Here is a 15,012-nt window from a genome sequence, read left to right as displayed (position 1 = left end):
ATTTCTCATGTGAGCCGTGTCCAGCTGCCAGGGCCGGGTGGTCCTGTGCAGGCTGTGGGTGCGGTGTGCACTGTGGCTGATGGCTGAGTGGCAGTGCTGCTCTTACATAATCAGTTTCTCTCCTCCTTTCTCTTCCCAGAGCCAGATTTCACACTGAGCAGCTGCAGTCGGAGAAATCAGAGAAAGCGTCACCCAGCCCCAGTTTCCGAGGGGCCTGCCAGGGACTCTCTCCTCCTGCTCCTTGGAAAGGAAGACCCCGAAAGACCCCCCAAGCCACCGGCTCAGACCTGCTTCTGGGCTGCCATGGGACTTGCAGCCACCGCCCCCAGGCTGTCCTCCACGCTGCCGGGCAGATAAGGGCAGCTGCTGCCCCTGGGGCACCTGCCCGATCCTGCAGCCTGGCCACTCCTCCAGGGCCAGCCTTCCCTGACTCAGTGGCCACCTCTACTGCCCCGAGGCCATGTAGGCCGTACTTAGGCCTCTGTGGACACACTGCTGGGGACAGCGCCTGAGCTCTCAGGGGGACGAGGAACACCACCATGCCCCGGGGCTTCGCCTGGCTGCGCTGTGAGTACTGGGGGGTCCCTGGGGAGCTGCCCTGGGAGGCCTTGGCCTAGATCCAGGATCTGCTGTAACCATAGCAACCAGGGCATTCTTGCTGGTGAGAAGTTGCGATGCTTAACAGTCGGACTGCAGACATCCTCTGGGATTCCCACGGCCAGCCTCTGCCTTGTCTGCCGCTGACTTCAGGCTCTGACGGGCAAGCTGAGTGGGCGGTTCTGGCTGGGTGGGCATGGTCCTCAGGGTGGTCTTAGGTCGGGGCAGGCACTGGGGGTAGGTGGCAGCATCTCACCTTTCCAGGCTTGTGAGCGCTGGGGAGCCCCGTGCGGGCAGCAGAGGCAGAGTCCTGGGTGTGGCCGGTGGGGGGTGGGGCGGGGGCTGGTGAAAGTGTCCAGGGATCCAAGACCCACGGCAGAAGAGCAGCCAGGTGCCTGGAGAAGGCAGCCTGGTCCCCTCCAACCCTCCCTCCTAACAGAACAGAATTAAAAAGCAGAACGATAACACTGTTGGTAAGAAGAAAAATAAGTTGAAATGAGGACAGAAAGGAAAAAAAGGATCTGGAAGCCTCTCATGCCTACTGGGTGGGAGGCCAGACCAAGATCCCCTGTCTCCAAGATTCAATTTAATGGACTCAAATTCAACACATTTTTCTGGTGCCTCCCACGTGCCCACTGCAGAGTCACTGCCATGACAACAAGGACCTTGCTGTCTCGTGCCTCTGTCTCCAACGCCTGGCACAGGGTTGAGTGCTCGGGAATTGTTTGAGGTTCGGGGTATGAGCCTGCGAGGGATTCAGAGAAGAGCTGGGTCCACCCTGGCCCTTGAGAAAATATACAACAAAGGGTTGGGACATTAGGGACGGGTGGAAGGACTCAGCTGGACCCAATGTTCTGGAAGCCCCTAGGTCATGAGAAGCAAGGGTGCAGTGTGGGGGAGGGGCTGCTGGAAATGGTCTAGAAGGTGGGGTGGTGCTCACACGGGTAGACCTGGGGTCGTAAGGCCGGTGTTTCAGAGAGAGGGGCCAGTGTGAGCAAAGGTTCGGCGGTGGGATGGTGAGGCCAGGCTGGGAGCTGGTTTGGACCCAGTTGGCGGAGGCCTTGAAAGCCAGGCAAAGCGTGCATCCCTCCCCACAGCAGGCAGCCCTGGAGGATTTGAGAGCCAGGTGGGGGTGTCGTCATGATTGGGAGTTCCTCTGCTCTTGAAGATGAGTCTGGCGGTGTTTGTAGGAGTTGCTGTTGTCGCCGTCTGCACAGGAGGGAATAAGGGTCATTCTGGAGGTGGAGGTGCGAATGAAAGGCAAGGGATGCTGGGCTGGTGGCTCACGCTTGTGATCCCAGCGCTGTCGGAGGCCAATGCAGGAGGATGGCTTGAGGTCAGGAGTTTGAAACCAGGCTGGGCAACATAGCGAGACCCCATCTCTAAAAAAAGGAAAATTAGCCAGGTGTGGTGGCATACATCTGTAATCTCAGCTACTCAGGAGGCTGAGGTGGGAGGATCACTTGAGCCCAGGAGGTTGAGGCTGCAGTAAGCAAGGATTATATCACTACACTGCAGCCTGGGCAACAGAGTGAGACCCTGTCTTTAAAAAAAAAAAAAAAAAAAAAGAAAAGAAAAAGAGAGAAAGAAAAGCAAGGGAGAGGGGTAAAAGCTCCAGGAGGCAGGTCTTAGGACCAGGCAAGGACTGGCTGGGGGATGAGAGAGAGGGAGAGCAGCAGATTTAGGTGGGGGCTGGTGCCCAGGGACTGGGGTGCTGAGGAAGTTGGGCTGCCATAACCAATTAGTATGCTTTGGGTGGCTTAGAGCAACAGCAACGTATGGTCTCACAGTTCTGGAGACTGGAAGTGTGAGATCAGGGTGCCTGCAGAGCTGTGTTCCCTCCAAAGGTGCTAGGAAAGAGCCTCCCTTGCCTCTTCCAGCTCCTGGTGGCTCGTGGCCTCCTTGGCCTGTGGCCTAGTCACTCAGGTCTCCCTCTGTCTTTATGTGGTTTTTCCCTCTGCGTGTCTCTTTGTCCGCTCCTCTTCTTCCTAGGACACTAGTCACTGGATTTAGGGACCTGCCTAAATCCAGGATGGCCTCATCTTGACATCCTTCATTTAATAATGCCTGTAAGTGGCACAGGACAGTCGAGCCCTCAAGGGGGCTTAGCCTGCAAGGGTTCTTGGCTTTGCCTGGGAGAGAATTCAAGGCAAGCTGGTGGGTAGAAGACAGCTTTTCTGAAGAGGCATTACAGCTCCGTGCCAGCTCCTGCAGAGCAGGGCTGTGCCAGAGGAAGCGTACTGAGGAGCAGCTTAGGGCCGTTTGCAGTCATATTTATACCAACTTTTAATTGCATGCAGATAAAGGGGCAGTTTATGCAGACATTTCTAGTAACTTTTTGGGCCATTGGGTCATTGCAATGGAAAGGGGCAGTAACTCCCAGACGTTGCCATGGCAATGGTAAACTGACATAGCACACTGCTGGGCATGTCTTTTGGAATGCTGCTTCCGCCCCGTCCATCCCTGTTTTCACTAGTCCTCAATTTAGTCCAGTGTCAGGACTCCGCCTCTGGAGTTGGTCCTACCTCCTACTTCACAAATACCCCATTTCCAAACAAGGTCACATTCTGGGGTTCGGGTGAACGTGGATTTGGAGGAGATGCTATTTAACCCACTGCACAGGTTCAGATTTGGTCCCCGGGGCTGTGGGTGACAAGCCTCACTTGTCACTGCACATGGGGTCATCTCAGAGAGGGGGCAAGCCCCTCCTGCCCCCCACCTAGGGCCAGGAACAAGGAAGGGAGTACTGTACTCACATGGATCTTTCTTCAGCCTCCTCTCTGTCTGGCGGCTTGTTTTATTTATTTTATTTTTATTTTTATTTTTTTTGAGATGGAGTCTCACTCTGTCACCCAGGCTGGAGTGCAGTGGCGCAATCTCAGCTCACTGCAACCTCTGCCTCTCAGCTTCAAATGATTCTCATATCTCAGCCTCCCGAGTAGCTGGGACTACAGGCACCTGCCACTGCACCTGGCTAATTTTCGTATTTTTAGTAGCGATGGGATTTCACCATTGGCCAGGCTGGTCTCAAACTTCTGACCTCAGGTGATCCACCTACCTCGGCCTCCCAAACTGCTGGGATTACAGGCATGAGCCTCCGTGCCCAGCCTGTCTTGTGGGTTCTTACCTGTGGGCTAAGACAAAGGCAGGGTGGGTATCCTGACTAAGGTCAGGGGTGGCACTGGCTGTGGGGTTCCTAGTGTATAGAGTATGTGGGGGACAGTGGCCTTGAGGTTGGGGCTGTGCTGTCCTTGCCTGGTGCCTCTCTGTTAACCTGTTTCTCTGGGTGGGTGGAGGCAGTAAAAAAGGAAACTTACACTTAGCAGTGATGTTTGGGCTGCAGTCTCAGAGGAAGGCTGCCCAGCTAGGGGAGAGGCAGATCATCTGTGGACAGCGTTTCCAGGGCAGTCTGTGTGCCCACCATGCCAGGCTGGGAGGCTCAGTGTCATTCCAAGGCACAGTTCTTGCCTTGAGGCCACAGCTGCCGGGTCCCCAAGGCCCCAGACGGGACACAGAGAAGGGCAGCTGCTGTAGGGTTGAGGGGTGGAGTAGACGGCCAATGGTGATGACCACACAGGAAAAAAGACCCAGTGTGGACAGAGATATTGATTTTTTTAAAGAAAAGCTGAAAGTTTTAATTGTTATGTGAAATCCCTGTGGACCAGAGGTGGCCCTTGGGACACCAGCTTGCAACTGCTGCTCTAGGTCTGTGGTTCTAGACCCCCAGCCACAGCTTTACCTGGGACCTTGTTAGAAAGGTAGATTCTCTGGCCGCGTCCTCGACTGGTTGAGCAGAGACTCTGGGGCAGGCAGGACGACCTGTGCCTTAACCAGCTCTGCTCCCATTTCTACTGCTTGGGGCAAATCCCCAAATGCACATGTGAAGCGCTCAGCACGCTGGGCTGTGCAGTGTTTAACTGTGTTATGGATTCACATACCAAAGTCAAGGTCGTGAGTGAATGGGGAAGGTGGTGCTAGAGACAGAGACCAATGGGGGCTGGTGCAGGCAGGGGAGACCCTGGCGGGGTGATGGGGAGAGAGGAGTCTCTGGGAGGCTTTGAAAGAGGTCTGTAGTGTGAGAGCGTACCCAGTGCAGGGCAAAGCATGAGCCTAGGAGGCAGGGATGATCTTGACCTGCAAGGGTGGGTGCCAAGCCGAGGGATTCAGGACTTAGAACAGAAAGCAAGCAGATATTAAAGGGCCAAACACTGGTTTAGTTTGTGTTTATCTGTCCCTCTGGCCCAATACTGTATCAGGCACAGGGGAAGAGAGAGAGAGGAAGTGCAAGATAGATTGCAAACTTGCAACTTAGCAAAAAATGTGGGGCTATGTGGGGTACAGGGCTTGAGGAGGCCTGAGGCTTTGAGCTGATCAAGGGCACTCCGGTGGGAGGTCCCGTAGTGGCAAAGGCCAGGCAGGAGGCCTGAGCAGGGCAGGTGTGGAGAAGGCAGTGGGGAGGTAGCAAATAGGTGGTGTGGCTCAGACCAGAGGGGCTGTAAGGACAAAGTCTTCCAAGATGCTGGGGAGTGGGGAAAATCCGATCAGTAATTCCTACTCATAGCTGGGGGTGGCTCGGGAGGTGACTCAGCCTGCCTGACTGCTTTTGTCAAAAAAAAAGAAAAAAGGAGGATGGTTATTGCTTTTGTCTGTAACAATAATAGATATGGATTATAGAACATAAAAAATGCTCTGAAAGGCCAAGGCCAAGTGTGGTGACTCATGCCTGTAATCCCTGCACTTTCGGAGGCCAAGGTGGGAGCATCGCTTGAGCATATGAGTTTGAGACCAGCCTCGTCTCTACAGATTTTTTTTTTTAAATTAACTGGGTGTGGTGGTGGTGGTGTCTGTAGTACCAGCTACTGGGAGGCTGAGGAGGGAGGATTGCTTGAACCCAGGAGTTCGAGGTTGCAGTGAACAATGATGGTGCCACTGCACTCCAGCCTGGGCAACAAAGCAAGACCCTATTTGAAAAGAAAAACATGAAAAAATCTCCCATAGAGATTTGGTAGTCATGGTAGGAACACAGACAGTGTTGAGTCACGCTATTTTTAAGCTTCACTAAGCATATCTAATTTTTCTCATAGCACAGCCATGTCTTTGGCAATGTGGTTTTTATTGGCTACATGCATTATTATGGAACATCTAGGCCATTTCCATATTTTCACTGTTATGAAATAAATGCTGCCCTGTACATCTTTGTTCATAATTTTTTGGTTATATCTTTTTTATTTTTCTTCCAATTTATTCCTAGAAGTGAATTTAGTTGGTGATAGGGTATTGACATTTTTAAGGCTTAGTGGTTTGAAGAGTACAGATACTATTAAATCCATTAATAACAGAAACTGCTAAATTGCTTTCCAGGACAGCACTATTTGGCCAACATCAAGTATTAATTATTAAAATGAAATGAGTTGGGTGTATGGCTGGGCACGGTGACTCATGCCTGTAAATCCAGCACTTTTGGGAGGCAGAGGCAGGGATATCAACTTGAGGCCAGGAGTTTGAGAACAGCCTGGCCAATATGGTGAAACCCCATCTCTACTGAAAATATCAAATATCGGCTGGGTGTGGTAGCGCTTGCTTGTAATCCCAGCTACTTGGCAGGCTGAGGCAAGAGGCATGAGAATTGCTTGAGCCTGGGAGGTGGAGGTTACAGTGAGCTGAGATTGTGCCACTGCACTTCAGCCTGGGCGACAGAGAAAGATTCTGTCTTAAAAAAAAAAAAAAAAAAAAAAAAGGCCGGGCACGGTGGCTCACGCCTGTAATCCCAGCACTTTGGGATGCTGAGGCGGGCGGATCACGAGGTTAGGAGATCAAGACCATCCTGGCTAACACGGTGAAACCCTGTCTCTACTAAAAATACAAAAAAATTAGCTGGGCGTGGTGGCGGGCGCCTGTAGTCCCAGCTACTCCGGAGGCTGAGGCAGGAGAATGATGTGAACCCGGGAGGTGGAGCTTGCAGTGAGCCAAGATCCCGCCACTGCACTCCAGCCTGGGCAACAGAGCCAGACTCTTTCTCAAAAAAAAAAAAAAAAAAAGGCTGGGAAGCTGGGTGTAGTGGCACTTGCCTCTCATCCCAGCTACTCAGGAGGCCACGGTGAAAGGACCGCTTGACACTGGGAGTTGGAGACAAGCCTGGGCAACATAGCAAATCCCTGTCTCAAAAAAAAAAAAAAAAAAAAAGCCCCAACGACCTAAAACCACAAACACAAAAACTTTCATTTGAATATATGAAAAATGGGCCAGGCACGGTGGCTCACACCTATAATCCCAGCACTTTGGGAGGCTGAGGCAGGAGAATTGCTTGAGCTCAGGAGTTCGAGGCAAGTCTGGCCAACACGGCGATACCGTGTCTCTACAAAAAAATACAAAAATTAGCAGGTGTAGTAGCATGCAACTGTAGTCCTAGCTACTCTGGAGGCTGAGGCGGAAGGATCGCTTGAGTCTGGGAGTTCTAGGATGCAGTGAACCATGATCCCACTACCGCACTCCAGCCAGGGTGACAAAAAAAAAAAAAAAAAAAAAATTTATATCTGATTGTTTTAATATGAATTTATTTAGTTAGTGAGTCTGATATTTTGGGTAGTTGCTGGCCTACTTCTGTTTTATTCTTTCTGCTCTGATGGACTTAACCTTTTTTCATATTTGTTGCGAATTCTCTCCTATTTTTTCTGTTCAGTCACTTGGAAATCGTTTAGGCTATTTTTGAAGTCACAGTGACCCTCAGTGGCAAAGGATGGTAATGTTTCAGCGGTTCGTTTGTTGCAGGAAGAGACGCAGCCAAGTGTGAGATCTGCTTAATGTCCTAGAATGACCAGACTGGAAAACGCGACTGACCCGCTGGCATAGTCAGCTGGGAGGGGCGCTAAGATCAGATAGAGCAGGAAAGAAAGTGGGGTGGATGACTAAAGAGTCATTTGTCAAGTTGAAACCAGAATCCAGGATGATTCGATCTCCTTGAATGTCTGGCTTGGAAAACCCAGCACCAAGCTTTGAAAACATGTCACCGGGACACCAGGGGCTGAGGCTGTCCTGGGCAGGAGGTTGTGCCTGCCTCACGGAGCGAGAGAAGCAGGGAGACCAGACGTCGACCCTGGGGCGTGCTTCCTGGGGGGCTCCCGTGGTTGGTGTGGGGTGGATGTGGACCCTCTGGACTGCTCGTGCCTGCCTGATCTTGCTATTCTGGAGCCAGACCCCAGGGAAAGCATTCCAGATCCCATGCCCGCCACCACACCTTTCCCATCGGTGCTTGTCACCTATGCAAACGGATGACGGTCGTGCTCGGCTTTGCACGTTGTGGACAGCGTGGATGAGATGGAGGGTGCTCATGTGCTCTTGTTGGGTATGGTCCACAGATATTGGGATCCTCCTTGGCATGGCCTGTGGGAACGAGCGTTTGGAGATATGGCCCTTGACGCAGAGTGAGGAGTGCACTGTCACGGGTTTTCTGCGGGACAAGCTGCAGTACAGGAACCGACTTCAGTACATGGTAACCACGTGGGCACCAGCTGTGTCCCTGTCCCTGTCCCTGTGTCCCGGGGCTTACCTGGCATAGGCCTCTGGACATTCAGAGCCCTTTCTAGGACCCGTGTCAGCCCTGAGCTGACCATGGCCTGTTTCTCTGTCTTTCTCTGAAACCTACCCATGCACCTGGTCTGCATTTACTGACCCCTCTCCTGCCATCTCCTGGAGCTTCCACTGCTCTTTGATCTCACTTTAATCCCACCTCCACAGTGGCACTCACCATCTGACTCAGGAATGTACAGCTGGAGCTCTTTGAGGAACCCCAGGCACTTATTAGCCGGGGAGATAAAGACCTAGAAATTGGAGTCTTTGATTTTTTTGCAGAGTGGAGATGTCTGTGTGGCTATATTGCGTCTTTTTTTTTTTTTTTTGAGACGGAGTCTCGCTCTGTCACCAGGCTGGAGGGCAGTGGCTCAATCTTGGCTCACTGCAATCTCCACCTACTGGGTTCAAGCAATTCTCCTGCCTCAGCCTCCCAAGTAGCTGGGACTATAGGCATGCACCACTATGCCCAGCTAATTTTTGTAATTTTAGTACAGACGGGGTTTCACCATGTTAGCCAGGATGGTCTCCATCTCTTGACCTCGTGATCCGCCCGCCTCGGCCTCCCAAAGTGCTGGAATTACAGGCGTGAGCCACGGTGCCCAGCCCCCCAACTTTTTTTTTTTTTTTTTTTTTTACTTTTTCTAAAAAACTTTTTTTTTTTTTTGAGACAAGGTCTTGCTCTGTTGCCCAGGCTAGAGTTCAGTAGATAATCTCAGCTCACTACAACCCCATCTCCCAGGCTCAAATGATCCTCCCACCTCAGCCTCCCGAGTAGCTGGGACTACAGGCATGTGCCAACATGCCCAGCTAATTAAATCTTTTTTTTTGAGTAGAGACAGGGTTTCACCATGTTGCCCAGGGTGGTCTTGAACTCCTGGGCTCAAGCCACATGCCCACCTTGGCCTCCCAGAGTGCTGGGATTACAGGTGTGAGCCACCATGCCTGACCTATGTAACTTTTTAAATTAATTAATTTAATTTTTAGAGACAGGGTGTCACTCTGTTGTCCAGGCTGAAGTGTAGTGGCGGGATCATAGCTCAGTGTAACCTTAAACTCCTGGGCTCAAGTGAGCCTCTCTCCTTACAGGCATGAGCCACTGCACTTGGCTTATGTCTTTTTTATTTTAACAGCTTTACTGGGATAGAATGTACATATTTATATATAAAAGACATAATTCACTCATTTGAAGTGCACAACTCAAAGGTTTTTTAGTTCACAGAGTTGTGCAACCATCACCATCGTAGGTTTTATAAGATTCTCGGCCGGGCGCAGTGGCTCACGCCTGTAATCCCAGCACTTTGGGAGGCCGAGGCGGGCGGATCACGAGATCAGGAGATCGAGACCATCCTGGCTAACCCGGTGAAACCCCGTCTCTACCAAAAACACAAAAAATTAGCCGGGCGTTGTGGCAGGCGCCTGTAGTCCCAGCTACTCAGCAGGAGAATGGAGTGAACCCGGGAGGCAGAGGTTGCAGTGAGTTGAGATCACACCACTGCACTCCAGCCTGGGCGACAGATACAGGCTCCGTCTCAAAAAAAAAAAAAAAAAAGATTCTCACCCACAAAATAGTATGTTTTTCTTTTTTTTTTTTTTTTTTTTTTGAGACGGAGTCTTGCTCTGTCGCCCAGGCTGGAGTGCAGTGGCCGGATCTCAGCTCACTGCAAGCTCTGCTTCCCGGGTTTACGCCATTCTCCTGCCTCGGCCTCCCGAGTAGCTGGGACTACAGGCGCCCGCCACCTCGCCCGGCTAGTTTTTTTTTTTTGTATTTTTTAGTAGAGACGGGGTTTCACCGTGTTCGCCAGGATGGTCTCGATCTCCTGACCTCGTGATCCGCCCGCCTCGGCCTCCCAAAGTGCTGGGATTACAGGCTTGAGCCACCGCGCCCGGCCAATAGTATGTTTTTCTTGAAGTAGCGCGCCCTCACTCTTGAGCGTGAAACTTCTGCCTTAATAGGAGCTGCGTATTTTGTTTCGCCCTCCCTGTGTCCCAGAGGAAAGTGAGTTGTTTTTATCCCAGTTAGGAGCCAGGCAGACCTCTCTGCACAGGACCACCTCTACCATCAAAAGGCTGGGCCCTGAGTTCTCTCCTTCTACATCAAAATTAATCTGGAGGCTGGGCGTGGTGGCTCATGCCTATAACCCCAGCACTTTGGGAGGCTGAGGTGGGAGGATTGCTTGAGCCCAGGAGTTCAAGACCAGCCTGGGCAACATGACGAATCCCCATCTCTACAAAAAATAAAAAAAAAAATTGTCTGGGCGTGGTGGCACACACCTGTAGTCCCACCTACTTGGGAGGCTGAGGTGGGAGGATTGCTTGAGCCTGGGAGGTCGAGGCTTCAGGGAGCCATGATCCTGCCCCTGCACTCCAGACTGGGTGACAGAGTGAGACTAACTCTTAAAAAAGATCACTTGGGAGGCTGGGGAGCCTGCTGGCCATTTCTACTTCTGGCCTCATAGTTTGTTCCTGTGCCTCTCTAGAAACACTACTTCCCCATCAACTACAAGATCAGTGTGCCTTACGAGGGGGTGTTCAGAATCGCCAATGTCACCAGGCTGGTAAGAATCCCTTCCTGGGCTGGGGGGACCCTGCCTCCTGCAACATCCGGTGGGCCCAGCCTCAGAGGCGCGCTGGCATTGGCAGGTGGTGCTGCTGGCCTGGGGCCTCTCCTCAGCCCCAAGAGCAGGCTGGCCCTTGGCCCAGGCACACGTTTGTTCACTGTCCGCAGTGCACAGCCCGTGTCTGCTCCCTGTGCAGGGGCAAGTTCCTGGTGAGGGGCTGGTCAGATTGCTCAGAACCCAGAGGCCTGTGTCTCTGGGGTTGCAGTGACTTCTCTGTCTCCGCAGCAGAGGGCCCGGGTGAGCGAGCGGGAGCTGCGGTATCTGTGGGTCTTGGTGAGTCTCAGTGCCACTGAGTCGGTGCAGGACGTGCTGCTCGACGGCCACCCGTCCTGGAAGTACCTGCAGGAGGTGCAGACGCTGCTGCTGAATGTCCAGAAGGGCCTCATGGTGAGTCGTGAGGAAGGGTGGCAGGCGGGGCTCATGTGTGTGCACACGTGTGTTCATGTGTGTGTGTGAGCATGCGCGTGTATGAATCTATGAGGTGTGGCCAAGGGCTGGTGAGGGAAAGGATGAACACACGGAAAGATGGGCACAAGCCGAGGGGCATGGGAGAAGTGGGGGAGGGGTGCAGGAAAAGAGGCCTGCGGAAGGACGAGGCGGCCGTGGTGGCCATGAGAGCTGGGCTCTGGGGACAGGCGATGCCTCTGATCCTGGGCAAGTCATCGTACCCTCTTTGTTTCTGCAACACGAGGGTCCTGGAGGCAGGGTAGGGGGAGAGGGGAAGAATGGATGGAGCACAGGGAATGTTTAGGGCAGTAAAACGCTGCAGGCTTGGCGCAGTGGCTCGTGCCTGTAATCCCAGCACTTTGGGAGGCCGAGATGGGTGGATCACCTGAGGTCAGGAGTTCAAGACCTGCCTGGCCAAATGGTGAAACCCCATCTCTACTAAAAATACAAAAATTAGCCAGGCCTGGTGGTGGGCACCTGTAATCCCAGCTACTTGGGAGGCTGAGGGGGGAGAATCGCTTGAACCTGGGAGGCAGAGGTTGCAGTGAGCTGAGATTGCACCATTGCATTCCAGCCTGGGCGACAAGAGTGAAAAACTCCATCTCAGAAAAAAAAAAAAAAAAAGGATGCTATATAATACGTTCACGGTGTATACATGACATCATGCATTTGTCACAACCCACAGAACTGTACAACAGAGTGTGAACGCTAATGTAAATTATGGACTTTAGTTAATTAAAAAAAAAAAAGAGGTCCCCCATCCCCGCCCTGCTCAGAGAAATTGGTCTGAGGCCTCAGGGATATTGGCCTCTAAAATGCCTGAGTTGTAGTAAAAAGGAAGGTGGCAAGATGACCCACGAGGGCCGTGTGTGCTATGGGGCCTCTCCCCGTCCCCACCAGCCCTCCTCAGGACTCTGATGCACACCTGTCCCAGGTACCCACCTGCTGCCCAGCCCAGTCAGCTGCTGACAAGGCCCAGCCTGTGGGCAGAACTTCCCAGGCCAACTGTGAGCTTCCGATGGTGAAAGGGCTTAGGGACCAGCACCTGTTTTTGCAGCTGCCTGGAGCTTTCCTGGGACGAGACTGGTGGGGAGGCTCTCAATTCCTACAAAGTCAGGAGACTCCTTGATCTCCTTGGTGGCTCTTTTTCTTTTTTATTTCATTTCATTTTATTTATTATTTTAGAGATGGGGTCTCGCTGTGTTGCCGAGGCTGGTCTTGAACCCCTGGCTTCAAGTGATCTTCCTGCCTCAGCCTCCCAAAGTCCTGGGATTACAGGCATGAGCCACCCTACCTGGCCTCTGTGGTGGCTTTTTTTTTTTTTTTTTTTTTTTTCCTGAGACGGAGTCTCACTCTGTCGCCCAGGCTGCAGTGCAGTGGTGCGATCTCGGCTCACTGCAACCTCTATCTCCCAGGTTCAAGCAATTCTCCTGCCTCAGCCTCCCAAGTAGCTGGGATTACAGATGCCCGTCACCACACCTGTATTTTTAGTAGAGACGGGGTTTTGCCATGTTGATTAGGCTGGGCTTGAACTCCTGGCCTCAAGTGATATGCCTCCCTCCGCCTCCCAAAGTGCTGGGATTACAGGTTGAACCACGGTGTCTGGCCGTCTCGGTCTTTTCATGGCTTTCTGCCCTGTGTTTCCTTGTCTCTGTGACCTTTCTCTTACAAGGACATCAGGCATTGGATTTAGAGCCCACTCGAAATCCAGGATGATGTCCTTCTAAGATACTGAACTTAATTACCTCTGCAAAGAGCCTTTTTCCAAATATGGTCACATTCACAGGTACCAAGGGGTAGGATGAAGACACAGATTTTTGGGGGAGGAGAGGGACAATTTGGCCCAGGACATGCTGCCTGGGTGGTCGCCCCCTTCCAGAAGATCACCCGCACGTTTCCCACGATGCTTTCTGCAGTGGCCCTGACCTCCTATTCAGGGACTTCCTTCCCTCGGTGCCACGGTACACCCCACATGACCCTGTTGTTGCGTATCGTGGAGAGAAACCACACCAGCTTGGAGCTGGACGCCCTGCCCTGTGTATGTGACTTAAGCCTCAGTGTCCCTGTGAGGGCCTTCTCTTGTTCCTTGGAGTTGATGGAGGTGTTTGCTTCCTGAGGGACAGTTTTCCCCAGGTCAGGGGGTCCTCATGCAGTGGTGGGTGGCCGTGCCTGGGCGCGAGATACCCCACTTTCCTCACTGTCTTGGCCTAAGCCCTTTACTCATTTTTCCAAGGATGGAAAAAAAGTAAAGCCTCTGAGTTGTGCATGGGTGAGAGGTGGCATCTGGGACCCTCCCCATGCCCATAGGAAGAAGATGGTGAGAAATAGCTATCCAGGCTCATAGTCACAGGATGTCTGGTCCTTCTTCCGAGGTTTGGGCAGCTCCAGGTGACTGGACAGCGCTCACGGCTCTCCTGGGGTGCGGCCCCATCTCGCCGCTGCTCCTGACGGTTTCCTCCTTTCCAGGATGTGGAGGTCAGCCCCAAGGTGGAATCCGTGTTGTCCCTCCTGAATGCCCCAGGGTCGAACCTGAAGCCGGTGCGGCCCAAAGCCCTGCTGGACAACTGCTTCCGGGTCATGGAGCTGCTGTACTGCTCCTGCTGTAAGGAGCTCTCAGGGGATGGGGCCTGGAGGTGGGAGGTCGGGCATCTGGGCCCAGGCCAGCTGGCAGGGCCGGCATCCTCCCGGGCATATCTTCTGCTCCCCAGGGCTACAAGCCATTTCTGGAAGCCAGGATGGGCCCTGGGTAGGGTGGGGGGACCAGCACACGTGGCTTGGTTTGGTGGGGAGGGTGGTCTTGAACACTGCTGCAGTCTTTTTTTTTTTTTTTTCCTACCCCTTGCAGGTAAACAAAGCTCCGTCCTAAACTGGCAGGACTGTGAGGTGCCAAGTCCTCAGTCTTACTGCCCAGAGCCCTCATTGCAATATGCGGCCACCCAGCTGTACCCTCCGCCCCCGTGGTCCCCCAGCTCCCCGCCTCACTCCACAGGCTTGGCGAGGCCGGTCAGGGCACAGGGCGAGGGCCTCTTGCCCTGAGCACTCTGGATGGTGACTGCAGATAGGGGCAGCCAGACCAGCTCCCACAGGAGTTCAACTGGACCTGAGACTTCGAGGGGTGGTGGTGAGACCCCCCTTGGGAGAGGACCCCGGGGAAGGGGGTTTTTTACTTTGAGGGGGATTCTGCACCACAGCAGGGCTCAGCTTCCTGCCTTCCATAGCTGCCATGGCCTCACCTGGAGCGGAGGGGACCTGGGGACCTGAAGGTGGATGGGGACACAGCTCCTGGCCCCTCCTGGCGCTGCCCTCACTGTCCCCCCGCCTGAAGGGGGTGCTGAGCCTCCTGTGGCCCGCAGCAGTGAGGCCACAGCCATGGGTTGCAGGGAGACGGGCAGCACGACGTGGCCATTCTAGGACCCCCCAGGCTGGCAGACTGGGGAGCTGGGGGCAGAGGGCGGTGCCAAGTGCCACATCTAGCCATAGCGGATGCTCTTCCAGTTTCTTTTTTCTATTAAACACCCGCTTCCTTTGGTTTGCTTTGCTTTGCATCTTCAGGGGTGAACCTGGAGGGGATGGGAGGTGGCCAAGCGCAGGAAGTCAATGGGGGCGGGGCTGAGGGTGTGGATTCGGAGTGGATGGAGCCTGCCCAAGGGATGTGGAATGAGAAGGATGCCAGGGATGGAGTTCTGGATCTGCCTAGCCCAGGGGCCTCTGTAAGCCTGGGTTGGGGGAGGCGGTGTTGGGCTGATCCCCTCGCCTTGACCCTTGCCATCCTCCCTCCCTC

At 53.3% G+C, this 15,012-nt stretch overlaps 1 protein-coding gene across 4 annotated transcripts in view; it reads left to right on the top strand.

The window, feature by feature from the left end:
* LOC105491293 (interleukin 34) overlaps positions 1-14,760 on the top strand; it is a 74,530-nt gene extending 59,770 nt beyond the window's left edge. For 2 of the 4 annotated variants that reach the window (XM_011757538.2, XM_071084907.1), the window contains exons 2-7: positions 140-567; positions 7,953-8,086; positions 10,644-10,721; positions 11,013-11,171; positions 13,698-13,833; positions 14,077-14,760. In XM_011757538.2, the coding sequence (XP_011755840.2) occupies positions 540-567; positions 7,953-8,086; positions 10,644-10,721; positions 11,013-11,171; positions 13,698-13,833; positions 14,077-14,267 (726 nt within the window). In that variant the 5' untranslated portion in view covers positions 140-539 and the 3' untranslated portion in view covers positions 14,268-14,760. Of the gene's footprint in view, positions 1-139; positions 568-7,952; positions 8,087-10,643; positions 10,722-11,009; positions 11,172-13,697; positions 13,834-14,076 lie in introns of all 4 variants that reach the window. The other 2 variants (XM_011757536.2, XM_011757537.3) reach the window with 1 other exon arrangement.
* The last annotated feature ends 252 nt before the right edge of the window (positions 14,761-15,012 follow it).

This window comes from Macaca nemestrina, chromosome 18 (assembly GCF_043159975.1).
Source record: "Macaca nemestrina isolate mMacNem1 chromosome 18, mMacNem.hap1, whole genome shotgun sequence".
Lineage (NCBI taxonomy): Eukaryota > Metazoa > Chordata > Mammalia > Primates > Cercopithecidae > Macaca > Macaca nemestrina.
This window is presented reverse-complemented; position numbering and strand designations above follow the sequence as displayed.